This window comes from Mastacembelus armatus, chromosome 16 (assembly GCF_900324485.2).
Source record: "Mastacembelus armatus chromosome 16, fMasArm1.2, whole genome shotgun sequence".
NCBI lineage: Eukaryota > Metazoa > Chordata > Actinopteri > Synbranchiformes > Mastacembelidae > Mastacembelus > Mastacembelus armatus.
In genome coordinates, this window is record NC_046648.1 from 22,154,239 (window position 1) to 22,181,272 (window position 27,034).

The 27,034-nt window shown below is 41.9% G+C and overlaps 1 protein-coding gene across 10 annotated transcripts in view; it reads right to left on the reverse strand.

Moving 5' to 3' along the window:
• satb1b (SATB homeobox 1b) overlaps window positions 1-20,251 on the reverse strand; it is a 58,023-nt gene extending 37,772 nt beyond the window's left edge. For 5 of the 10 annotated variants that reach the window (XM_026316725.1, XM_026316727.1, XM_026316726.1 and 2 more), the window contains exons 1-4: window positions 19,811-20,251; window positions 6,260-6,498; window positions 3,252-3,428; window positions 1,954-2,080 (exon numbers count right to left, since the gene is read on the reverse strand). In XM_026316725.1, coding sequence (XP_026172510.1) covers window positions 1,954-2,080; window positions 3,252-3,428; window positions 6,260-6,473 — 518 coding nt within the window. In that variant the 5' untranslated portion in view covers window positions 6,474-6,498; window positions 19,811-20,251. Of the gene's footprint in view, window positions 1-1,953; window positions 2,081-3,251; window positions 3,429-6,259; window positions 6,499-7,752; window positions 8,118-8,157; window positions 8,739-11,700; window positions 11,799-17,971; window positions 18,073-19,810 lie in introns of those variants that run through there. The other 5 variants (XM_026316717.1, XM_026316718.1, XM_026316720.1 and 2 more) reach the window with 5 other exon arrangements.
• Window positions 20,252-27,034: the final 6,783 nt, after the last annotated feature.

Genomic DNA, 27,034 nt, shown 5'->3' on the forward strand with positions numbered 1-27,034 from the left:
GGCTAGATTACTGCAGCAGTTGAGATGGGGGGTGTTTGAGGGGTTGGTGGGGCAGGGAGAAAAAGGGAAAAAACAAATACAAAACAATAACAATATTGATGACAGTATGCAGCAAAATCAAAATAGATTTATATAGCAAATAGACCGGTTTTGCTTTTAGTTAGCGCTGGAGCCCTGAGCCGCAGGGATTCAGTTCTACCTGAGAAACACTGTTTTCTGGGTTTTGAAAATGAGAAGTAAATTTACACGGTGGGTGGGAGTGTAGAGTAACTGAACGGAGCTCCAGTGAGAGCCCACGGTTCGCTCTGGATAAACACCTCACATGTGTAAAACATATGTTCAGTGTGTTTCACACTTTTGTGTTGCCGAATGACTTTTTGTTAAACCTGCCTTGACATTTGACAAGTGAGAGAGATGAGAGACTGAGCAAGGGATGAAGTGTGCCAGAGTACATGATACATTTCATGTGCATGTGTCCATAAATTTGTCATTTGGTGTGTTGGAAAAAAAGAAGATAACAGGAAAGTGGAATAGTAAAGGATGCGTGCAGCGGTCGAGGCTAACATCTGCTTGTAAGAAAACACACAGCCTCATGCACACACTCACACACAAACAATGGATTTTCCAGAACACCTTAAACTGCTCCAGCAGCTAGAAAGCCTCTGGGGAGAAGGAAGTGAACAAGAGGAGAGAAGTAGGGAAAGACAGAGAGAGGTAGTGGAGAAAGACAGCTATCCATGCATTCAGGGCTAGCATGCCGGAAATAAACACAATCCGTCTATACTGTGGCTGGTGGATGTGTGTGTGTGTGTGTGTGTGCGCTTCACTGGTGAAGGTAGGTGGTGAAAGGGAGACAGAAGGAGTGGGGGAAAGAATGAATAGAGAGGAAGAGGTAGAGTGAAGGAGGAAAAGAGTAGGAACAGCTCTCCAGAGGGTTGCAGAACACTGGGTTAGCGTGCAGCTGGCACAAACCTCCACACCAGCGCCACTCGGCTGTCTGTCTCTTTGTGTCTATGAGCACATATGAGCCTGTTTGTGTCCATGTCTATAAATGCTTGTGTGCTCTCGCTCTGTGTATAAATACGACAAAGACTCACACCTACAGCGTAGCATTTAGCATACAATATGGTGAGTGATGGCAGAAGACAGCTAGCAGTACTCTGCAAATGGTTTTAGCTTGGTCGATGTCTTTATTATGTACATTGTAGATTCAGAAGATTTAGTGTATGTTTCACTTAAAATAGCCAGTGCAGCAAAGTTTATTTATGGAACTATTTCAGGTGAACAACCTTGCATTCATCTGCTGCAGAATCATTTTTAGTCATGCAGTCTCTAGTTGCCCACCACATTCACTTTCTTATGAAAAGAGCCAAAGTAGTGCATGGCACTAAAAACTGGTGCCTCAATATTATATTTCATTTATGATTTTCTAATCTCCAATGCAAAAAATGCACATTAGGCAACATCACTAACAGCTGCATTTCACAGTACGGGCTAAACTGTTGGCATGAGGATGATTTTGGTACCTGACAACTAAAACAACCACTGGCTGAAGAGATTTTACTTTTAAAATGATTTTATCGTTTTCTGATAAAAGTAAGTCTATTGTGGATTTGTGTGTGTGTGTGTGTGTGTGTGTGTGTGTGTGTGTGTCTGTGTGTGTGTGCGTGTGTGCGTGTGTGCGTGTGTCTGTCTGTGTGTGAGTGAGTAATCATGCTATTCTCAGTATCAAACATGCAGAGGGCATCAGCAGATTGGAAACTGCCTCTGGGCATACAGTACATGCTATGATTGCAGGAAGCAGAGACTAATAGGTATAACCATGTCTCCAGTGCTGGTGTATGTGTCTTTCAGGTTATGACACTGCATGTTTGTGGGTGTAGGCCAGTTAGAAGAAGTTGTAGAATCATCTGCACATTTTGGATGGCTATGAGATGTATGTGTGTTTCTTACCTGTGCAGCTGGATCTTAAGCGTGACCACGTGGTAGACGTCCTGCAGCATGTCAGCCACTGTGGCGTCCGGTGCATCTGTCACGTATGACAGGGGGACAGGGTTCCACTTCCCCACCTGAATCATACCTAGGTGATGTAATGAGCATACACAACAGTACATCAGTGAACACAAGGGCAAAGATAGATAAAATTAAAAAGTTGATTTTAGCATTTTAGGTTGATGTCAATAAGCTGTATAGTTCCCAAGTACAGCTCTATTTTAAAACCATAACACTGAAGCCACAGGTACATTATACAGTATGTATTTGTCATTTGGCAAATGAGGTACAAAGCAAAAAGAATCTAAGTCAGGGAGAAGATATTAAATACTGAGGGCCATAAGAAGCAGTGTTTGTCTTTTGTGAGATATTAAATGTCGGATAGGATTTTTTTTCAAGTGCATAGAAAGCTCCATCATCAAGTTCCATCCTCAAGATTTTTTTTTTAATATTGGTAGCCTCCCTACAAGCATTCTGGTGCCATAAACCATCCTCTATATACGGCATTTGTTAGTGAAATCACAACAACCAATTTCTCCTGAGACTATTTCAAAAAGTGGCAACCGAGACAGCAGGAAGTGAGAAGGGAGACTGCTTATGGAAGAGGTGAACTAGGACATGCGCGTGTGTGTGTGTATACATGTAAGTGTGATGGACAGGCTATAATAAAAGAGCACGCTAAGAGGCACCTTGAAACAGCCACCCTCGGCCTGTGTGTGCTCAAGTGCAATTAGCAGACCCTTTCCTCCACCTGCCCCTCCCACCTACTGAGTCACTGAGTGTATATAAATATATACACTGTGTGTGTGTGTGTGTGTGTGTGGTGTTAGTTGCTTATATGCATAATATGTGAATGCCCATCTAAGCATTTTAGCAGGTAGGACTGTGCATTTATACTGTGTGAATAAGTTGTGTGAGAATGTGTGTGTGTGTGTGTGTGTGTGTGTGTGTGTGTGTGTCTGTGTGCGTGTGTGTTTGACCCCTGGGAGACTTGAACATCTCCTGTCTGGGATCAGTGTCAGGATGTGTTACTGTGGCTTCAGATCTGCTGGTGGTTAGCTATTATGGTCAGAGAGGGTATGAGTGAGGCATGAGGAGAGTGTGTTTGAGTGTGTGCACAAGTAACAGCATGACAGAAAATGACGTAGAGACGACATTAATGAGCATTAGAGAGATAAAGCAAGAAAAAAAAGAAAAGTGGCAGATCAGGGAAGAAAATTAAGAAAAGACGCAAGGCAGTGAGTGGCTTTGGTGGTTACCTTTGGCCTGGGCTGCAGAGCTGTGCGAGTAGCCCAGCGACAGCAGGGCCATCTCGATGAGCTGGTTGAAGAGCATGTCCTTACGCACCAGGACAAACTCTGCATGCTCCTCTTTGCTGTCAAAATCCATGGGATTCTCGTAGTGCTCGACCACACAGAACACGGGCAGCATGTTGCCTGAGGACATCGAGACACAGACTAAAGTGAGAACGGAAAGGGTTCACCTTTCTGTACATGCAAACTTTGACCTTCGGTGTTCTGTGTTTGCAGATTAATATTTAGTGGTGATGATTAAGTTACACTGAGGTTGAGTGTCAAGGGATTATGAGAGAGTGACTAGATTGCTGCTGAGAGGAATTTCTAGACAGAAATCAGCTAAAAGATGAGTTTGGACCACAAAGGCACTTTTCATTTTTTATAAGGCAATTCCCTCCTAAACTCTTACCTCTTTGTCTCAATGCTAATCTCTCACATCAATGTGAGGAAGTAAACACTCCTTAGGTGCACAATAACATGCACAATTTCAGACTGAATTTGTTTTAGAAATGCTCTCTTTTGTCTTGTAACATTCGCAATCTTCCTCCTGAGTTTGGTAAAGATGGTTTTGCATCTGTAATCTCATTTTAAGAAGGTTTTTTTTTTTTTTTATCAACTGTTCAAAGTATTCCTTACTAAAGCCTTAGCTTCATCTTCCAGGCTTTAAGGTGACATAACATTACAGAGATCATGCACTATGGCTTGCAATGACTAATATGAATCATGTGTATTTAATAAGCAAGCAAATATACATTACAATATGAATATAATTATCACCTTTTAGCTTAGTGTGAATAAAAATGAAGTAGGCAGAAAAATCCTTCAATCATACGTCTGTTTTTGGCACAATGAAATGTTTAATTCACTGTCAAGGTACTGGGATCACATTAGCCGTTCTCTCTGCCTGCCAACCCAAAATCATATTCTCATGATGCGGCCGTTCAAATCCTGAGCCACCTCTGCACCCTGAGGTTGACTAGTCTGTGTCAACAGTGGCGCTGCTGTTAAGTAGAATGAGAAATCCTTGTCCAAAGACTGCAGTATGTTTAAGTAAGCCAGTGTGCAAATAGCAGCCAAAATGCAATTTTTGCTAAAAGACCATCCCTAAAAATTTAAGCAAGTTTAAGGACATTGGGAAAGGACGACCTTCTCCATCCCAGTCTTAAAGAAAGACACTGCAGAAAATTGAAATGTTGTCAAGGTGCTGATGAAGAGAATATCTATCGCTGATTGTTCTTAATAAATCCTCCATTGTTGGGGATCTGATCCATTGCACTACTTTCTCAGTTTGTCTTCACTCCACGATGACAAATGTCTGTACATTTATTGTCCCTGCCGATTAAAATGATTCACATTCTAATATTTTCCAGTCCCAGGCATTCCAAAAGATGCACACAGCTCTGGCAAAACAATCAATAAGCCGACAGATGCCAGGGAATGTGCTGAAAGAGCTGCTTTTCTCCACCCCTGATTTTAATAGATAAAGATCTAACAATAAAGACTGCTGTGTAGGTTCATTTGGGGGGATCAATACTGGCTTTGTTTCCAGGGAGCCCAAAGAGGGCTGCGGTAAATATTGTTTCAGGCCCGAACACAATGCCCGCTGTAGGCCTTCTGCGGAGCCTCTTCAGCCGACAGCCCGCCTCCATCGGCTGCTTCACCCTTTACCCAGGAAGAGACTACAAAAATGTTGAGAGGGAAGGGAAGAGGAGGGGAGAGCAATGAGGAGGCTTGGAGGAATAAACGTCGTAGGAGGCCAAGAGAAGGAGAGATGATGAAGGTGAAAAATTAGGCACTCTCAGCTAGAGTGCAACATGTAGATTAAAGGAGCAAATAAGAGAAACGGCCCATCCGAGGACACTCACACAGCCACATTCCAAGAGTTCCTGAGTCCCTCTTGCCCAAAGAAAACCAAGCCAGCCAAACAAACAAACAGACGAGCCTTAGCAGCCAAATGCTATTACAACTCCAAACCTGCAGGTTTTGAAACTCATTTCCAACCCACTAAAAAAAAAACAAAACATCATCATAAAAAGGTTCATATTTTGGAAAGCTTTGCCCGCCATGTTTTTCACAAGACGACACCGGTTATATTAAAAAGCTATGTCATAATCTGAGAGTAAAGGCTCCCTTTAAACTGCAATGGCTCTTAAAGGACTGAAACTTTCCCTTAATAAACAAATGTCGGAGCAGGAGGGCTGCAGTTGGAGAGAGGAGCAGTGACACAGCGTTATGCAGCACGACACAGGAATAATTCTCACAGTGCTCTTCTATTAGCTATTGTCTGAGCAAATAAGTTGTGTGCAGAGTGTGTGAGTGAGTGTGTGTGTGTGTGTGTGTGTGTGCTGAGATGACTAAAGAAGCATTGTAAAAAGGTTTAAGAGTTTTGGAGAGGATGCAGGGGCTGGTGGTGGGTGGAAAGCACTGTGTGTGTGTGTGTGTGTGTGTGTGTGTGTGTGTGTGTGTGTGTGTGTGTGTGTGTGTGTGCGTGTGTGTGGGAGGGGGGCTATTTAAACTGCATTTAAATAACTCTCCTCTGTTTACATGCTTTACTCTTCTCTTACTCATGCAGAAATTCACACAAAACTTGAGTTAAGTATTTTTGTTGCATAATCACACTAGGGCTGCAATGAGCAACTCCTTCACTGATTATTTTGTCAAATATTAGCTTAATTAAAGAATGGTTTCGGCTGTAAAATGTAAAACCTCTAAGCTGCAACTAATAATTTGTTTTATCAATTAACCTGAAGGGAATTCTGGCTGTTTTGTCCAGTAATAGTCCAAAACCCCAAAAAGTACATTATATGAAGCTGAGAAAATCTGTAAATCAGGAGAAGCAGGAAGCAGCAGATGTTTCGCATTTTTGCTCAATAAATAAACACTAAAGCAAACAAACTGATCAATTTCCTTTTCATCTGCTAAATAACTAATCACTTGTATCAGAGTAAGCCAAGACCAGCACACAGTCTTACCTCTCTTGTGGCAGGTCTTCAGCAGGTGGCCAGTGGGTTTGTATGGGACCCCGGAGAGTTTGGCCCCATTGCTGCCTAGCCTGGCCCGGCCCAGAGGGCTGCCGTTCTGCTCCAGCCGGGGCAGCTTGGCCGGCGGGGCCTTGGCCTCGGCCATGTTGTTGACCAGCTCAGAGTTCTCCTTGCCCAAACACGTCTCGCTGAGATGTTCCATCATTCTCAGCACCTCTGCTCACTATCACCTGGGGAGACAGGGACAGAAGGATCCAGCTGTCAGCAGAGATATATGTGTGTGGCATAAAAGAAGAAAAGAACAAACAGCTGAAATGTGATTTAAGGAACACAAAATCTTTTGTGTTGACATCACTGACGAGTGAGGATGTAAAGGCACATTTTTATGGAGCGCTTTAAGCAATTGAGACCTATGCGAACAGACCTATTACAGCAGTAACTGTCAACTGGCTTCAGCTATGACAACTCAGACCACAGTGACATGTTCATGCTGCTGAAATGTTCCCATTTTTCAACACATGTATTATGTATGGATGTCCCGCTAGAGGTTCCCATGCGAGAGGGGGCAAACAAGCCCCGGTTTTAGTGCAAACACATTCATTTGCTGGGAGATTCCACTTGAATGAATACAGTGCAGTTCAAGGAACAAGGTTCTGCTGCAGAGCACGCACAGAGGGGGAAACAAACGTAATTCAGTTTCTGAGTCACTTCGTGTGGCTTCACATTCATGACGCAGCTCTGACGGAAAGGGACGCAAAGGCTGCAACATCGTTTTACGGAGACAGACACATGAAATCAGTTACATGACTTTACAGGTGTGAACTTTATTTTTAGACTTTCCAAGTGCAGAGAGATATTCGTCGTTAGCAGTAAGTTTACAACTTCGGGATGGTGGAGAAAAACAGCTCCGGGAAACTTGCAAACAGACAGTTGCTGACTCATGAGGGTAGTCATCAAAAGTTGAAGAAAAGAAGAGACAACAGAGGAGCCGAGAGCAAGGAAACATGGAGTATCTACGCCTGCTGTAACCACAGGTGCTTTGGTGCACACATGCTAAGCCACTGTCAGGCTGAAACTGACAACTCATACATTATTTCAGCTGCTTCAGACTCATCAGCTTGGAGATTTGATCAGTATTAATACTAGATGTGTTCACTTAGAGCTGGAGAGTCATTCTAGCTGCCACTGAATGCTGCTGAATGCACATGAACTGGAATGCTGTTACCAGAGAGTGAAAAGGGCAAAATCATCCACCCCCACGCAAAAGATCACGAACTCCCCCTTTCAAAACATGCAATGAGGCAAGTAATTCCCCACAAATAGGGGGCCAGAGGAATCCAGACCCGGATAGAGTCCGGATCCAGGTCAGGATTTTTAAATGACCTTAAAACACAAAAAACAGGAGCAATAGTTCAAATGGACACATTAGCCCTAAAGGGGGAGTTAAACAGGAATAAGTTGAGTGAAAAACCTTCCAAACCAACCTGAAACGCAGCACTTCAGCACTGGGGAGCATATAACACCGCCTGGAAAACGCGTCTTCTTCAAGTTTGGCCAGGACAGAAAAAAGAAAAAAAAAAAAACAAACTCCTGCTTCCCGGTTCCTCTCTTGCAATCTCTCTCTACGTGTGCATGACAGCAAATGTGTTATTACAAAAGAAAGAAAAAGAAAATTCACTCAGTGTTAAAAAAGACGCTTTCTCCTGCTTCTCTTCGCAGAGGTCTGGCAGGCGCTGCGAAAAAACAACAACCCGGCGGGTCTGTGGAAGAGACGACGAGGTCGAGATGGACCGTGATAGGCGAACATTGGTGATGTGTGTGTCCGTCTGTGTGTGTGTGTGTGTGTGCGTGTGTGTGTGTGTGTGGTGTCCGTGCAGCCCTAACGTTACCTAATCCCGTCCACCTGGAGGAGAAAAACGGCAACGGGAACCGTCAGAACCAGCGACATTTAGCGCAGAGTGAGCGTTTCGCCGCGTCCATCGCTTACAAGTGAGGGCGACTTCAGCTTTAGTTCGCACCACAACATCCAAATCGCTATATCGGCAGCAGGCAGAGGAACAGTACAGACAGCAGCCGCCAGAATCCAGCAGAGCAGCTCGGACACAGTTAGAATAATACTAATAATAACAACAATACCCGCCGCCGAGACCCGATAAACCCCCGTTGTGCGTATTGACCGAGGCACTAACGCACACAAAAATAGCCTAACGTCGCTTTAGCTGGATTGGACTGCCGGCAGAGACTGAGACAGAAAAATAATAATAATAACCGACAGAATGATGTTGCTATCGCGATGGAGGCGATGTGGAGACGATATGCGGACAGTCGGAACAGGTTCGCCAAATAAAACAAGGCGAGGGGGGTCAAAAAGTGCGGTTTACTTTCCGATGCCGAGCATAAATAAGGCTCGCTGTGGATGCATAAGAGCTGCCTGCGATAGTAATAGTAGGAGGTGTCCTGTTGGTTGGGGATTGGCGTCCGGACGGAGCTCCTCTTTCTCTCTATCTCCCTCTCTGTCTCCCCCCTCTCACTCCGTCTCTCCCTCTCTGTCCCCATTAAATTATTAGTTGTATTGACTCATCGCTCCCCCCTCTCCTCGCTGCTGGTGCTGCCGCTGCCTGTGCTTTGCCTTTCTCCTCCTCATCTCAAATGGCGTGCTGGAGAGGGGCTAAAAGATTTAGGAAAGAAAATCTAGAATATAGGAGGGGGTGCTGAGGGGGTGTCTGTGCGTCTCAGGTGCAGAGTGTGTGAGAAAGAAAGACAGAAATAATCCCCCTTATTAGGAGAAAACAGATGATTCCTCCGCATCTCAGGCCGAAAAGTCCTGGCGGAGACAAAGTGGAGAAAGTGGGCAGGGAGAGAAACCACACGCACACACACATGCGTGCACGCACACGTTCACGCACACACAGAGAAGAACGGTGGTGCCATTTCCGGCTGTGCGCGCAGGAATTTTTAATCAGCTTGATTAGAGTGAGGCGGTCCTGCATTTATTACAGGGCAACACACACAGATGCTCTCACACGCACACACACACACACACGCAGATGTTCTCACACACACACACACACACACACAAATGCTCTCACAATCACACACACTAGATATACGATTCTTTTATTTTACTTTGGCGCAATTTGCTGCATAGTTTTTTATTTTAGAAAATATTTTACGTGAAGTCATTTGGTCGAAAACAGCAAAAGGTAAGAAAAACTCTGTGACCTCAGCTCAGTGGGAGATATTCCTCTTCTTCTACACTCTCATCATAAACAGATTGTCCCATCTACTTCTTCAAAATACAAAGATCCTGTAGCTTTTTTTCATGCGCAGTCAGAAGTTTGGCACGTCTCAAATCTTCCTTCAACTAATAGAAGTAAATTCTAAACTGGTATAAGTTCTAAGTTATATCTTACTAATAGATCACATGATATGAATTCATATCAGAAATCACAAATTATGAAGCCTAACACCAGATTATAATTTTATTTATATGAAAAAGTAAATGTTCATTATTACACAAGGAATATGATAATATAATATTCATATATTTAAGAAAGTATTTATTTATACCATTTACTCTTAAAAGACCACAACCTGGCAGTACATTCTTAAGTAATAAAACTGCTTAAAAAAGTGGGAAGGCTTTAGTCTGCACACTGAAGGTGGATGAAATGAGTTGTACTGTAGCAGGCTGGTGACTACTGTGGTCACTACTCTGTCTAATATTTAAGTAATTAATTTTAAATATACATATTCTGGCATAATGTGATCAACAAGCAAACAATTTTAATTTGATTTTGTTGATTTTTTTCCCCCTTTACTCTGAGATAATGTAGGTAAATTCAATTACACTTAACTGAGGGTGAATGAAATTAACTCATATCAAAAAGATTAATGGATGCCTAAAAAAGTCTCCTAACCTCTTTAGACTAGAAATTATAAAGTATGTTGTTGTGAGATATCCTAACACCACATCTATGTAAACCGTGTTATTGTAAGTAAACAGTAATGTAAAGATAGCAGACCTTTCCCCTCTCAGCATTTATCTATTGCATAACTCTCACTAACATTGTCTCCACAGAAGGTCAAACTGTATCATGTCAAATCTGGATTACACCAAAATATTAGACAAGCTAATCTCTGTTGATATTGTCAACAAAACCCTGAACTGTCAAAGGAAAGGAGGAAAGTTTAGAGGCTGGACAGCAACACAGGCTGCAAATAATAACAAGGTTTTCTCAAATTAAAGCGTCAACTTTTCCCTGTTGTGGCCAAAATCGACCTGATGAAAAAATATCAAAGTAATCTCAATATTGTCAACAAAGGCCTGGTATGATGATGGTACCTAATCTTAATGTGGTCTAATAATAAATGTTTGACTTTGACTGCATGAGCAAAGGCCAGACTAAGGTCTAATGGACACACACACACACACACAGGTGACAGTAAATACACCAGTGCTGTCTGCTCAGTGTGAAGTGTAGATGTGTTTGGGCTCTTTGAAGAGCCAGAGGGGGGAGTGTGTGAGGCAAAGCTTAATGTTGAGACTGCAGGGGAAATGTTTTTTATACACATATGAAATATTACACACACCATACATAATCATATAAAAGTACTGAAAGGCAGTACAAAAGAAGTACTTATTAATTCATTACTGCTGGACTGCAGATTGAACATTAATCTTGTTTTTTTTTTTCTTCTTCTTATTTGGCAACAGAAGTATATAAAAAGTGGAGTGATATGATCAGACTCAGGCCAATATCTACATCAAGCAGAAATGAACAAGCCTGTCTGTCCACGTTTTATAAGAACAAAAACAGGAAATCATCAGAAAACAGGAAGCGTGTACACCTAGTACGACTACAAAGCCAGAGGTTGTGAGCCGACAGTGGAGGTCAGGCATGTGTGAAATGCTACATAACACTTTGTGCTTACTAATAAATCTTTGCAGGGCTCATAAATTCTCTCTGTGTGAGCCCATAAATACAGCAATAGTACACTGTCTCACACAAAGCTGTTGTTTCATAAACAATACAACGCCACAGATGTGAGCTTCTCAGCTGAGCCTGACAGTAACCAGGAGATGACGGCAGATGAAGAAACTCTATGGAACAAAACATTTGCATTTGTGTTTACAGATGTGATTTACGGTAAAATACTGCAGCCCTTTAAAACAAGGCTGAAACTAGAACAGATCAAATAACCAATTACGGAAGAAGAGATAGTGCCTGGTATCACTGTGCAGTAGAAACAGTACAGCTGCACATCTCAGTCAGCCCCTAGATGTGAAACCAAATCAATGTTCCACCCAGCCATGCATCTGAGGTCAAAAGTTGACTTCTTTCAAAACACATGGGTCCAAAAAGGCTTCATTAGGAAATTACAAGGCCAGCTGAGAATCTTTTAATGAATAAATGCAAAGTGAAACTCACCATTCAGACCTGAGCTGGAACAATGCTTTGCAATATTAACACCTACTTAGCGCGAGGTATAGGTTTTGAGGGGGCGGCTGCATTTTGTAAGGGTCCTGTGCATGTGGTTTTTCAACAGGAAATGGAAGAGTTGTTCAAACATTCTGTATAAGACCCCAACATGCCTGAATTCATAGACACAGGCTGATTCAGTGATCAACCCTTGTCTTAACCATTCTTAAGGTTTCAGTGAGCTTTCAGTACTGTGTGCTAAACTCAGCTGTGGTGCGCTCTGTGGTTAAATGGCTCTGCTGTCTAAGTGAAGGTCCCAAACCTTGGAATTGTTACTACATTTCTGAGATTCATTCTAACATGAGATAGAAAGATCTGAAAGATGTTAAGATATACACAGTGTCACTGAGGACGTCAAAGTACAGTTCAGAAATGAATCCTACTGAGGTTATTATCTACCTTGAGGTCTTTGTACATTACAGAGGATGTAGTTGTTCTCTGTGTTTTTTATATCTTTTAAACTAACTAATGAAAACCAGGTAGTATTTTGTCTCCAAAGCAAAACATGTACGAGGATGTAATTTTTATAGAACCTGCTTCTTGTTCAGGACCACTGGTGTCAGTGTGATATGTAGTAACGTGAATCGCAGACGAGCTGCAACCCCCCCACTCACACTGAAACCTTCTCCTCAGCAGATCTGTTTGCATCACCTACACCTGCACAGCATCACTGCACAACATTCTGCATGTTGACGTTTTCCACTTCGACATGTTTTACATGACGTTCACTGCACCTCCCGTTTCTCTCTTTGTTTTTTCAATGGCTGCAGTTAGCAGCATTCGAAAAACAGGAGCAGTGGTGAAAGCGAGCCATTGTCGGCAAATGCTCTTTTCTATCTGGCATGACGCAAGCAGCCGCAGTCATTTCCACTGTGATTGTCGGGCACCATCAGAGAGCATCGATAACCCCTGCCAGGCCTTGGCACCGCCAACAGGTGCCGGCAGTGCCAGCTAGGTTGGCATAGACGTGGCTGTGAAAACCCTCTGACATCCAGAAGGGCACAGATTTGCACTGAATGCACCACTGAATCAACACTGCTGATTATCAATTAACATATACCGTTTTGTATCACACAGAAAAGAGGGAAAAATGGGTTTTGAAACACAGAAACCCTGTTTAAAAATACTAGCTGTGTGCTGTTATAATCATGAGCTGAACACAGCTTTAGCTCTGTTCAAGGTAGGTTTTTACAAGCCCGTGCGGCTTTGTGTGGGGAGATACAGTATGCGGTGTGCTATGCATCTACACAAGTATAATTGTTCAGGCAGGATTTTGTGCCTGTTGGCTACATCTGTGAAGACAACATAAAAAATGACATGAAAAACATGACAGACTGAATGCTAAATTGCAACAAAAGACACCTCATAATTAAATGTCAGGATTCAAAGCATTACACCACAGATTCATTTCACCTTCACCGTTTGTACTAGCACAGTTACTGTACATGTTCACCAATAAACAATCTTATCAAAAATATCACATCTGGCATGCTACTTTGTAAACCATATGTTTATGTCTCAGGAGAACTAAAACTATTATACGTGCTTCTTTAACAGCACACTAATAATCAATACACAAAAGGTGAGAAGACTGAAAAAGAATAGGAAGATGTGTCACTGTTGGCTCAGCATCGGGAAGCGTCTTTATTTACTATCTGAAACGAAGCCGGTGCCTTCGTTTACTGTACGTAGGTGTTCTGATGTCTTCATGCTCGCCACTTGTGATGCCTCTAATGGGCATTAATGTGATTATTTGGATTACTAATACAAATTAGTCTGCACATCTAGTCTGAGCACACGACACAAAGAACATCGGGGTACACACTGTCACTGGTTCGACTTTGAGCACATTCTGCAAGTGTCTCCCACGGTAAAAACACAAACATAAACATAATAGTATTATTAGAGGCTGAAAAGGATTAAATAATCAGTTGGGGAACACGTCAAAACATGTCTGCATCAGTGTGGGTGCACAGATGAACCTCAGTGAGACAGAAGATGTCATGCATAGTGAAAAAAAGGAAAGAGAGGGTGGTGTACATTAGATGCCGTGCAAAAGCAACAAGCACTTCAATGGGTAGTTGAAGTGAAAAAAAAAAAAGAATTGACACAGGAGTTTTTTCTGTATTAACAATTACTAACGGTACTGAAATAAAATATATTTACTACACAAAAATATTAAAAGTTTTGAAATTTGAGATATTCAATAATTGCAACAAGCATAATGTGAAATAATTTTCTCTGCAAATATTTCGCTTTGCTCAGTGTCTTGTCAGAAATACAAGCGTTTGTTTGTGACGATTTACGTTCACTTCTGTATGGGGTTCTGGGTTGAGGTGATGTATTAACGTTCCCTTATAGGACTATGAAAAATTGCTTTATCAGATGTTACAACGTAAGCACAGACACATAAAATATTCCCCAATCAACATATCCACCAAATCAACTTAGTTTCATGATTTCCACTAGCCTCTCAAAGAGCGAGAATGGCTTTCAATTACTCGTGAAACAGGGCGATATCTACATGTCTTGTATGTCTGCACTTTGGTGTGGGTGGAGGCAGAAAAGAGAGAATGAAAGAACAAGGGGGATGTAATGAACTGAGAGTCGGCTCCTAAGTGCTTAATTGTTTTATAATCACATGAAGTCGACAGAAATAGAAGCGGAGTGAATGGTCTCCACCTCAGGTCTGCTGACAGGAAGGCCTAACGCCAGCTGGCCTCAACGAGTCTTTGCGTCGCGTCGGAAGACAGACATCAGGATGTTTTTTCCTTTCTGTGATGTTTGAAAGAAAACCGCTGCTCCACTCTCACCCCTTCTTCTCACGTCGTAGCTCTCCATTCTTGACACCCACCCTTACGGTGTGTGGTTTGCACTGTACACAATGCAGATCCCACGCTGAGGCACACTAAACACGCACGTACATCCGCTCAGCAGCAGAGCGCAGGCTTCGGCGCCGTGTCAAACAAGGCCCCTGCCCTCAGGCTGTAGGCCTCAGCCCGAACGCTGACACTACAGTTGGCTACGGTGTCATCAGGTCGATACTGGCCATAATTACCAACAAGCCATGTCAGGCCAGGTCAAGCCAGTGTCTTCACTGGGATTCTGTATTAATGATTCAAAACTGCATCCCCACAACTCGCCTGGAAGAACCTTATTTATTGCGTCAAACCTCTTGCTATTTCTTCGCCTTTATCAAATTATAAAATCAATTAGTCATAGAACAATCAATGTGCATCAGAGACAGAGCTGTTTCTTAAGAAATAACTTTATGTCACTGCTCACTGGACCCAAACTCATCACATGACCGAATAATTAAACTCTAATTTCTGCCTCGTGGATTGCAACAAATAATTAATAGAGTTAGAAAAACAGAGATGTTTGTGTGTATAGAGAGAGATACTGAGGATGGCTTTGTGGCACAGAGAGAGGACAAACTGAAGAGTGAGAAAGGCTGCAACATCCTGCTGGGATTTTCCTGAATTGGGGGATAGGCAGTGAAGGTTACATTACCCCGGCATTGTGGGGAGTTCTTGGGAGTGTTAAGGAAATGAAGGCAGGTGATGGGATGGTGTTAATCGCCTCAGTGTGCAAGAACTGATGCTATACACTGAGATGACGGGAGAGACAGAATATAGGGATGTGGGGATAATGGCTCATAATATCGAGGCTTAGTGAAAAAGTACTGAAGAAGAGGTTCTGTCTTAAGGATGCGGTTCTTTATCTACGGTACATATTTTTCCTTGCATATTTAATCCCTTGTCAAAGGATGCATCATCCATCCAGTGACAGACAAAACAGTTGATATGGCAAGGGTGTGTGAGTGAGTGTGTGCGTGTGTGTGTGTGAGTGTGCGCGCGCAACGGAAAGAGAGAATACAGTATCTGTTGAAATTGTTTCATTGGAAGATGTGGGTGGGTATTAACAACCTGATCATAGCGGGATGCGCTTTCCTCTAAATCGCTCTCTTTTTTTCTGAACAAAGGACTCAGAAAAACCTACACAGATCGGATGAAGACAAGCATCAGAATAAAAGACAATAAAGTGTTGTTGTTTTTTTTTCGGCTGAAGAAAATTTTAAAAAACACACATTGAGACCTGTAATAATGTGATTTGAATCATGAAAACTTAAATGCTGTCTTAAATTATATTTGCAGCAGTAGCATGAAGCATGCTAAATAACAAGAACAACAACAAAAAAATTCTAACATAGGAGGGATGTCATTTTGCAAAAGCGTGACAAAACCAACATGACGGACTTTGGGTTTTTCATCTCCCGGGGAGGACACGCCAACCCATTCGACGAAGGAAGCTGATTGTGAGGACCCAAAAACAATGTGACGCTTTTATCACTAAGCCAAGGAATCTGGATCAACTGTATGCAAAACAAATGCCAGAATAAATGCAGTCCAACATGCTGGGACAACATAACCCCCCCCCCATCCCCTCTCTTCTTGTATTTTATAAAAAAAAAACTTTCCAGATAATGACAAAATGAGCTGTAACTCCTGAATCACACACTAAGCATGCACCCAGGGTGGTAAGTCTGTATCTGTCAGGGAGGGGGGGCCTTTCTTACATTTTTGAGCCCTGGAATGCAGCAGTCCCTATTAACACACCAACCTTTTCTTTTTCCAAACTAGTTACAACATGTCATCAAAAACGCTGGGAATCATTGTTATTTTTCTCCTCTATTAGCAGTCATAACAGTGTTATTTCATACAGAGGAGGGATGGGGGGTGTGGAGGGGTGGAATCCCCAAAGAGCCACACATTAAAAAACGAGACAGGCCTCTTATTTACTGGCGACAGTCTAATAAATACATTTGTTGGCAGCTAAACAGGTATTTACTCTGCTCCCTACCACAGGTATAATTTCACTGTTTGCTGATCTGTTATTTTGCTACAGCGATAATTATTGAGGTGGTAAAGAAAGACGATTAATGGTTTTAGCCAAGATATCAGTCTCAGCAAAGTTAGGCACAGCCCGGCTCTAAACTCCCAGCAAATACTCCACATTAGAGGTTTTAATAATCTGCATCTTTTGCTGCAGGAATTCAAAGCACAACCCTGAGACAAAGCAGAGACGCAGTAGCTGTTGCAAACACATACAGAGATTTCTTTTTTGTGTAGCGCCAACTTTCCCTGGACATTTTTATTTTACTGAAAGCAATAAAACTGATTATTGAGAGCATAATTCAATTTTAAAGCGAAGTGATGTAGCATTCTTAATATCATTTCAGAGTTGACTGCACAGCAAAAACAATAACAACAAAAAAATCCCAACCTGTGCTCTCCAATGTGCAGACTAATTGGTCTCTCAGGGTCACAGGACAAACTTCGCCATTTACTGTCGCTCTCATCTAACAACCTGCTCTTCAGCGTCTGTTAACTTGACACTGAATGTGAGCTCAGCACGCCATCATGTAGCCGCTTTATTGTACTTAACTAATCTAGTCTACTCTGGAGGGGTATAAGGTTTAATCAGTGATGCACAGAACTCATTGCCGTACAGCTTTTGTGGAATATGAGCGTCTGACAACCTCAATGTCAGTTAAAGAAGTTGTGATGCAAAATTGTCACTGGGATTTAAAAAGAAAATACAGCAAGACATCCCTTCCAGTTTGTGAACATTACATGCTGGTTTCCTGCTATTACACTACTACAGTACAGTAAATGCAGCACACACTGGTTTCGATTAGTTGTATTGAAAACAAAACTAAACTTAGAGGGGGAAAAAAATCAACACTAAGTTAAACCTGTATGTTGGAAGCAGAGAGGTATAAAGGTGGAAAGCACTTAGGTGTTTTCCCAAGTCTCTTCCTAATTGTAAATCACAGTTGGGTTGTTGTAAAAACTGTGAGAACAAATGAACACGTTACACATTAATACGCTGCAACAGATGTTTAGGCTGCATCTGTGTGACCTGGCTGTGATACGCACGGCTGCCGTCGTCCTCACACTTTGATTCTTATCTTTCCAGCTAAACAAGTTTATCTGGAGAAATTTTGCCAAACAGATTGACACACTGCTGTGGATACGTATGCAACCATTTTTGTGCCACTATGACAACCACAAACTGATAAAAAAAAAAAAAAAAAAAAAAAAGTGGTTGTAATGAAGGCTCAGAGCTGAGGAGTAAAACCGAGAAGTTTTGTTTCAACGTTCACAAGCTACCGTTGAGGCTTTCGTCGTGTCAGAGGACTCAAGAAGTGACTTACAAGAAGTGACACATGGCAGCCTGAGACAGGAAAAGGGCTATGTGTCATTGCTGTCAAAGGTACTGACCAGATAAGCCACAGCACCTTAAACTGCCACAGATCTGCAAAGATAAAAGGAGAAAAATCACCAACGCTGTGCTATAACCTGTTTTTTTCCCATGCAGAGGTGCCAAGTTTGACCTTGTAATTGCACGTGAGCGAGCAAAGCGTACAACATGACAACAACAGCAAGATAATAAACAACTGGTGACACTGAAGGCTGGAGATTTTTTTAAGGATAATTCCCCTTAATTTTCTGATCAGGTTTCTGATTTAATGCAAACTTAAACCAGGTTTTATTGTAATGTTCTCATCATTTTCACAGGGCATCCATGGCGTAATTAACAGCTCTAATCTTTATGACAGGTTATACCTACAATACAAACACTAGTTTATCTTGCAGGAGTGTGTTTGGGCTGATATCCATATATAAATAATGTTAACTATATCAGTGAAAAGCAGCGACTATGTCGTTCTGTGAAATGTCAGCTATTTTCTAAAGGAGCAGAGAGTGAAACCTTTAAAAACCTGAAAACCACAGAGCATCAGTGCCCACACACTTTTAAGATGGCAATACATCTTCTCATAACTGCTCTCCCTGTCACTATCTCCCTTTCAAACACACACACACACACACTCACACACACACACCGGTCTGGTTGTACCTGAAATTACTTTATCAGCACTGTGACAAAAGCCACAAGGCAGACCAAACAGCATTACTATACCGTTCCTGTATCATCACATCCATCCGCTTGGCTCACACCGTGTCAAGCAGAAAGAAAGTAATAAATTCATTAACTGTTTGTTTCCCTCTAAATTTGTCACACCTTTTATTTATTTATTTATTTATTTATTTTTACCTTGTTGGGCTTAGTCAGTATGTTCCTCAGAGTTACACAAGGTGCTTCATGCTACAGCAATAAAAGTGTTGAAGCAAGTTGACACATAATTAAATAGTAAGTATATGGAGAGAATAAATGAAGTGGCTCTAATGGCCTAATAAAAAGTAGTAAAAGTAGATGGGCAGTTGGGCTGCAATAGCTTCAGCATTTCTAATAGACATGTCAGCGGTTTGATAACAACTATGGTTTGTCAACACACACTTCATTATGAGTAAAAAGAAAGTAAGGGCCTGTTTTTAAATTTTAACCCAAGTCCTGTCAGAAAGATGCTAAATATTTCCTGATGATTTGGAAGAAAAGTAATGTCTGAGCCATTTTATTGCTCCCTCAAAAATCCCTGGTTCCTAAAATCATCAGGTCAGCAGCAGCAGCAGCAGCAGCAGCAGCAGCAGCAGCAGCAGCAGCATCACTTCTTGCCCCTCTGCTGCGCGCTGAATAACTTGTTAAATGAATTAGAAGAAATGGATGTACTTAACCCCGCGAATATCACGAGTGCTTTGCTTATTCTTGCAGAAATGACCCAGGCCTGTTCCTGCGTGTTTAAAATAAGATGGCAAAAAAAGTTCTGAGAGCGTGCCTATATATTTACCATTAGGCGTGACATTCATACGCTGGTCTTTTATTTTTTTGTTTTATGAAATATTAAATCTTAGCATCCACTTCTGGTCTGTGTGGGTTTTAAGTGATTTGGAGGATAGGTCTGTAAATTGCTTTTAATTCATTTAGACGCGAGTAATTTATCATTATAATTCCAGGGAGAGGCACCTTATTTTATGACTCATGCAATAAAAGATGTGATTTAAAACAACGCAGAGACACTAAAAAGGAGGCGTGTGACAGAATGGCAGCAGATACATAAGAGTGAGGATAAACAGTGTGCACCGTGGTAACGTACCTTTAAAGTCAGCAGTCGCCCGATCTCTTGTTTTCCATCAAAAGTTGAGCAACCTCTTGTCACTGCTCCACCACGAGAGATCCAAAAATAGGCAACTGCTCTGTGGGAGGAAAAGACTGTTTTAAAAAGTCAAAAGTCCTACGGCTGAGCAGGGGAGGGGGTCGTCTGGTAGAAACCGCACTCGCGGAGGTTGAAGTTGGTGAGCGCACACGGCGGATGGAGCGCAGAAATGTGAGCAACCGTGCGCTGCGGGCAGCGGGGGTGAAGTAGAGGAGAGGAGAGTAGCGGCATGTGAGGAGGGCTGCTTTGAGAGGGTGGCAGGTAAACGAACCGCCCCTCCCCGTTTCTGATGCTCAAATCGATGATTTGCCAGCTGTGGCGCAGCTTGTCTCATTGCCCCACTTTGGTTTTTACAGCCGCTCCTCTCCGACGCGCTGCTCTCCGGGGACAGAGAGAGAGAGAGAGAGAGAGAGAGAGAGAGAAAGAGAGAGAGAGAGAAAGAGAGAGAGAGGGAGAGAGAGAAGTCACTGCCAGGAGAGCTCTCACATTCATTCATTTTCATATTTACACGCCACATGTTTGTATGTCAAGAAGAAGAAGGAGGAAAAAGTCTGGTAAATAGTCGAATGCGCGCTGCGGCGTGCGTTTTGCTCCACATAGAGTCAAAGCCTGTTGTTTCAGCAGCGGAGGGCAACCTGCCAGCTTTGCTCCCTGCACACCTGAGCGGAATATGAAACCATATAGCACATATAGTCGGGTATACATCAGATGCTCTCACCGGCGTCAAAGAGTTGTTTATTAAAGCAGATGGGTTGATTTGTTTGAAAGCCGAACTGTGCAAAACATTTTGAAAAAAAAAGAAAAGTTTTCAAGAATAATTAAGTTTGAACAATGCTTGTTGAAAAACAGGCTAATACTGCAGTCTGTTCTCATGCTGTGTTTGCCGAAAGCTCTTTTTTCAATTAATTTCGCCAATTTAAACAAGGCTTTAAATGGAAAATAATTATTATTCTGACTATTCGGCGGTGAACATTTAATGCAGCATTACTGAACCAGGCTCCCTTTTATTTTATCAAGCCAAGCTGTTGCTTTTTATCTTGGAAGTTACTTAAACTTCGGCCACCACAGACACACAGACTGTCACATTTAGGAGTCCCACCGCAGGCCTATCCAAAAACTAAAAATAAAAACCTGCGCATAAAGAATGGAAATATGCAGGAATTTACGTGGAGAGCAGAATAATTTGATTTTCCCGCTTTTCTTGGACATCTGTAAGAACAGCCTGCGGCCGAATCAGCGAGGCACAGAGGACAGCAACAGATAGAAACCATCTCTATTCGTCCTGACAGTCTTTAAATATATTTGTGCTACTGTCGTCGATTCTCAGCTGTAACTATAATAATTGCTGGATGAAAAATACAGAATATATAATTCGCCTTTTTCTTACTAAAGTCTGAAATTAGACGGGAAAACCTTGAAGTTTCAGAGAGTGGTGGATTAAATTATATAGTCGTAATGAACATTACGGTCAGCGACGGGAGAGTGAGGAACCTTGGTGCTTCCTGCTGTTTCAGGTTACCTAGAATTTAATGTATTATGTAATGTAATATATTTTCAATTCAGAAAAAAATAGAAAGGAGCTTGATGGATGAATGAACATTTCTCCTTCACTCATTCTGATTGATTTTATCATGTCTCTGTGCCCATCATGTGTCAGCAGCTACTGCACATGTGGTTTTCTGAGCGTGAGCCTCAGTGAGTGTGTGTGAGTGTGTGTGTGTGTGTGTGTGAGTGTGTGTGTGTGTGTGTGTGTGTGCGGTGTGTACAGTGTGTGTGTGTGTGTATCACAGATTGTGGTGTGCACGCATACTGTATTTTCTGTCATGTGTAGGTTTTGGAACTTGTGTGCCCCCTGCACACATTTAGCCCGATGTGTTGTGTGTGTGCCTGTGTTTGTGAACGTGTGAAATGATTGACAGTTTGCATCTGCACACAGGCTAACTGCTCTGCACTAGCAGGTGTGCAGGAGCCCACAGGTAATGCAGCTGTTTACTTACAATATGAACGTGTTTCTCTTACAGGCTTTAGCATAAATAACGCGCTGATCCATTTGCATTTACACTTAATTTACACATCCCACTGAAAAGAGAATTAGTGGGGAAACAGCTAAAAGAAGCAGACACAAGACAAGACACAAGCCGAGAGCCGAGGAAAAGGTTTCAGTCTGAAAAACCCTGAAAATTGCTCTGATTGTCTGCAGTCAGTTTATTTATCAGAGAAAACACAAGAGAGGAGTCCTTATCGTAAGCTGATACGTACAAATACTTCTCAGAAAACTTCATTTGTTGTGGTTTTATAACTCCACAAAAGTTTCATTATGAAGCATCTGAGATCTGCCTTTTTTTAAAGAAGAAAGAAATCGCACTCACACACAGTCCACGGATGCTTTCACACCAGCCCTCTCTTGAGAGAATCAATGGGAATTGAAAAGTTCCTGTAAAGACATTTAAATTTGCTTTCTGCATAATTATAAATTCATGCTAAGTTAGGGATGTTTTCATCATTACGGACAACAGCTGGTGATTTCAATGCAGCGAGTGTTTTATCCAGCAATTCATGGTGTTGCCTCCGAAGGCCACATGTGCTGCAGTTGTCACTTTGGCCACAAGGGGGACCGATGAGTCGCATCTTACAAAGGGTAGAGTGAGAGGAGAGGAGGGCAGCTGAGGATGACCCCTCTTTACGACACTTTTTCTGCTTTGGGCTTTAAACTGCTGTCATCCATCTGCTCCTGCCAATATTTATAATTCATAGGCATCAAACCTTGACCTCTGCATTCAGACACAGAGCAGATTATTAGTGAGGCAGCGACGTGTGAGAGCTGTGGATAACTTCCAAAACGTTAATGCAAATTGTTAATGTGCATCTATGCTGCTGAAGCATAAAGATGGCACGTGAAAGAGAAGCAAATGTGTGTGAAGTGTAAACAAATCAAAGCAGACCTTGAGCTGAGACATTTCAATCGTCTGCACTTTTTTCCTCTGAAAACAATAAACAGCACTTGGAAAATTACAAGGGTTATACACCCCAGAATTAATCTTTCCAACCCATAACTAAATAGAGAGACGCTGCTGCCTCTCCATCAAGTGGGTATATTTTAATTACAAGCTATTGACTACTGAAAGTAATTTGTCTCAGAAAGATGCCCAAGAGCAAAAAGACAGACGTCTTGTCTAAATCTGAAATGCTCAACCATGTTTTTGCTCTGGTTTTGTGGTTAGCCTTTGCAGCTTCTCGAGCAGCTCTTCTATAATTGCTCACCTTTTAAAGATTAACAAGGATTCCTGAGGAGACAAACATTTGTCTACGGGCTTTATCCAGGGGTAAGCACTGGGTTTTTAGATTTTTTTTTCCCCCTCTCTGTTCACTAAAGCAGAAACTGAACTAGAGGTGTGATTCCTCTGCTTTTTCCTCCTTGCGTTTATTTTCAGCACCTCTTTGAATTTTGAAACAGAACTACTCCATAAGTTCACCCCTCAAATGAAATACTATTAATCCTCATTTGCATGCTGTCAAAGAGGACAATGGAGATGAGAGCCAATCAGAACAATAAAAGCTGACCTATGGCGCTACCTCCACACTGCACATGCTTCCAGCTGTTAATGGGATGTCAGTCAGCTGGGCAAAAGAAAACAGCCCAGAAATGTAATTACTGTCTGTTGTGAACTCACCCATCAGCTGTTTGCAGCTTAACGTCACTTAGTACATTACTGCCTGTGGAGAACGTCAACTGAACATGGCTGGCAGCTGCCCAGATGTGGCACAGACCTCGGTCATTGGGAGGAAAGTTTCTTCAAGGTAGCCTGAAGTGCTTCTGCAACACACAGGGATTTCCTGTCAGACACACAGTGAGGGCAAGTTCTGTTAATCAGACCAAACACCTTAAACTTGGCTCATCTTTAGATTCTTACCTCTTGACAACACGACTCCTGCAATCAGGTGGATCAAGAAGCACCATTTTTAAACTTGCTCGACCTGCGTTTGGTAAAACTTGTGTTCCCTGGAAATCACATGATGCAAAAAAAAAAAAAAACTTTGATTATAGGTATGGACTATTACTTTAGTGGACAGCAACAGCTGCCACTTAACCATAATCATTTTAACTCAACCATAGTCATTTTACTCCTAATTTAATCCAACCACCTCCAAATAAACAACAAAGTACAGTCGTTTTACTTGGTTGAGGTTAGTGAATATGCCCAGTCCCTCTGCTGTGACCTACAGGATAAAACCACTAATGACATAATTAATTAAATAATTAATAATTACAACCAGCTTCACCTCTTCAGTAGTAAAATGCTACTTACTGACACATCAGTATTAGTAATGTCATTATTGTAATATGTCATTTGAAAGGGCAGATGTTCTGCAAAATGACTTTTAATACTTTAAGCAAGTACTTTTAACATGTAATATTTGTACAATTTAGCATTGTTACTTTTATTAATATAAAGGATCTAAGTAGTTTTTCCACAACTGATGCTTCAGTGCTGCTTATACGCTTAAATTCCCAGTTCGTTTTAAACAAACTGCTTTTTAGAGCAGCCTTCAATATAAAACAATCTTTTTCTGTCTGCCAGAGGAGCAGTCAGACAACAGGTGTCAAGAACTTCTGGTAAAAGGTGTCATGAACTGCATTTTGCAATACTCAATGCTACTGTAACAGATGATTTACTTTAAGGGCCATCCCACCTGCATTAACTCAAATTTTCTGTCCTGGCGTCATGAGACAACATTAAAGAGTCAACAGCACACTACCGCTACCACAAAGCAAAGTTCTTGTTACACATTCCACTAACATCTATTCATTTCACAACCTGTGACCTTCAGCATTTAACCTCTTGTATGTTTATGTCGAGCTTGCAAACACTGTTGGATGTCGGTCACGTCAACCAGCACAGAGCCATGGGAGCCACAGCGATACGGCTCTTCTGTGTTTGACATGCATCTCAATGCAGCACCGCTGTCACAGTGAGACACCCTATCTCCTGGAGAGTCTATTAGCTGTGCTTAATTAAACAAATGTGATTAGACTGATCCAAACTCACACAACTGAATCCCCAGCATAGAGTCAACCATGAGAGGAGGCTGCAGAGAGAAAGTCGAGTCACGCATGGCTTGGCTTTATTAATAGCACCCATTACACACTAACACACACCTTGGCGAGCCGCAGAGTTAACGTGTGAGTAATGTGTGCAAGCAGCCACATTTCAGGTCCACTTCTGAAGTTTGTCAATCACAATTTAATGCCGACTGTTGAGAGAAAATGAAGCTTCGGGAGTCAGAATAAGGTGATAACTAATAACAAATTGAATGCTGGTAATTTAGTGCAAGATATGTGGGTGGGATTTAGTTATGGGTGTCAGTCGTAACAGGTGGAAAGCAACAGGGAAATTTTCACTAACTTGTAAAAGATGAATCACTGTCAGAGACATGAGAGAGAAACTAAAGCAGCTCCATGTGCTAATATTTTAGGGGATTTTAAGTATGACTCATTTCAATTCACCACCAAGTGTTAACTGTGTCTGTCAAAAAAATATAGTTTGCTGCTCAGAATTATTCTGGTTGAAGAAATAAGCTGCAGAAAGACGCAGAATCCTAGAAGCCTAGTTGAAGTTTGAACTTTCTCTGCCTTGTGCATCTCCTGAATTTGACGGTGCACTCATTACTCAGCCTAGACATCCAGGCCAGCGCTTCATGATACAGTGGCCTTTCTGCATCTGAGTGGACTGAGGGCTTCTGATGAGCTGCTGCAGTTAATACAGCTCTTATCTGTTACTGGGTCAGTAGTAATTCAAACTAATGAGGCCTTCACTAGTTTCCTCATAGTTCAGGTGAGTTCAGTTGCTCTTTTGAAAACAGCCGAGTCCCGTTATTGTCATGCATATAAAAAACGTCTATGTGGACCTGGGGCTGCTTCACAGTCGGCAGCATTTAGTTGAAACTGAGCGATGGAAAATACCCACTTGATTTGTCAGACTCAGCATCACTTTGAAACTCAGTGACAGTGACCACAGCACACCTCAACAGTCTGCAGTGAAAACAGATTTTTCCACGTTACCCTTTTGATTGCGATGGTGTGGTTGTTGTTGTGTCGTCTTGCACAGGGTCACAAACCAAGATGACACATCCGATTGTATGTTAAAAGGTATTAATGCATTATTGCTGTAAATGTTTCTCCTGTTGATACTGGTGGCTAAAGACTGCCCTTTGTAAATTAGTTTTCAGTGTAAGTACTGGGAGACAAAATCCATAGCCCTTATCATGCATCGATCTGCATTCAGGTCAGTTGAAGCTAATAAGAAGCTTTAGCAGAGTCTGACAAGTCAAGTGGATATTTTCAAGTCTAAGTATGATTTTTAGTAAAAAAAAACATCGTCCTCTATCCACTGACAGTGTTTCCTTGCTGAGCAGCAGCAGCAGCACAGGGACAGTAACACAAAGAAGAAATTTGTTTTGTGTCACTCATTCTGTTTAGGCCTCATAGTAGCTCCATCAGTCCAATGCATCCATGAATTAACTTTGAACAGGGATTGCTATTCCTGAGCTTTAACCATTTTTATTTTGACACTGTTATTATCTCTGAGAAATATTCCTGAAATCATTGTTCTACTTTCTGTAATTGCCACCTCGTCTTCTCAGAGGTTCCAATTAGTCAGCATCTTCTTTTGGTTCTCCATTTTTCTAGGTTGCACAGTAAAAAAAGTGTGAATGATTTAACCTTAGTGTCTTATCTTGAAGCCAGTGAATATTTAAGACCTTTTCACATGGTTCTTGCTTTAAAACTGATTCGCCTGAAACATTAACATGCAATAAATTCATTTTTTTGGAAATTCATTGAGCTAGCTAGAACTAATAAAACATAATGATTGCAGTTGTCATTTTAACTGACGAAACTGAAACTTTGTTGGCTAGAGGTGAAGAGCTGCTTGTAAACATGGAAATGGAAAACTACAGGTAGGCAACCGCTACAAAGACCCAAGACGGCTGATGTTCTTGTGAACACACATGGGTATTTGCAGTTGCGGTCTGAGCTAATGGTGCCTGAACTGCTTTCAACCTGCTGCTGCATGTGACCACAGCAAGCATACAAACCAGGTCAAGGAAAAGCAAAATATACATACATCAGCACTAAAATGACTGGAATCCAAGTTCCCTCAACTA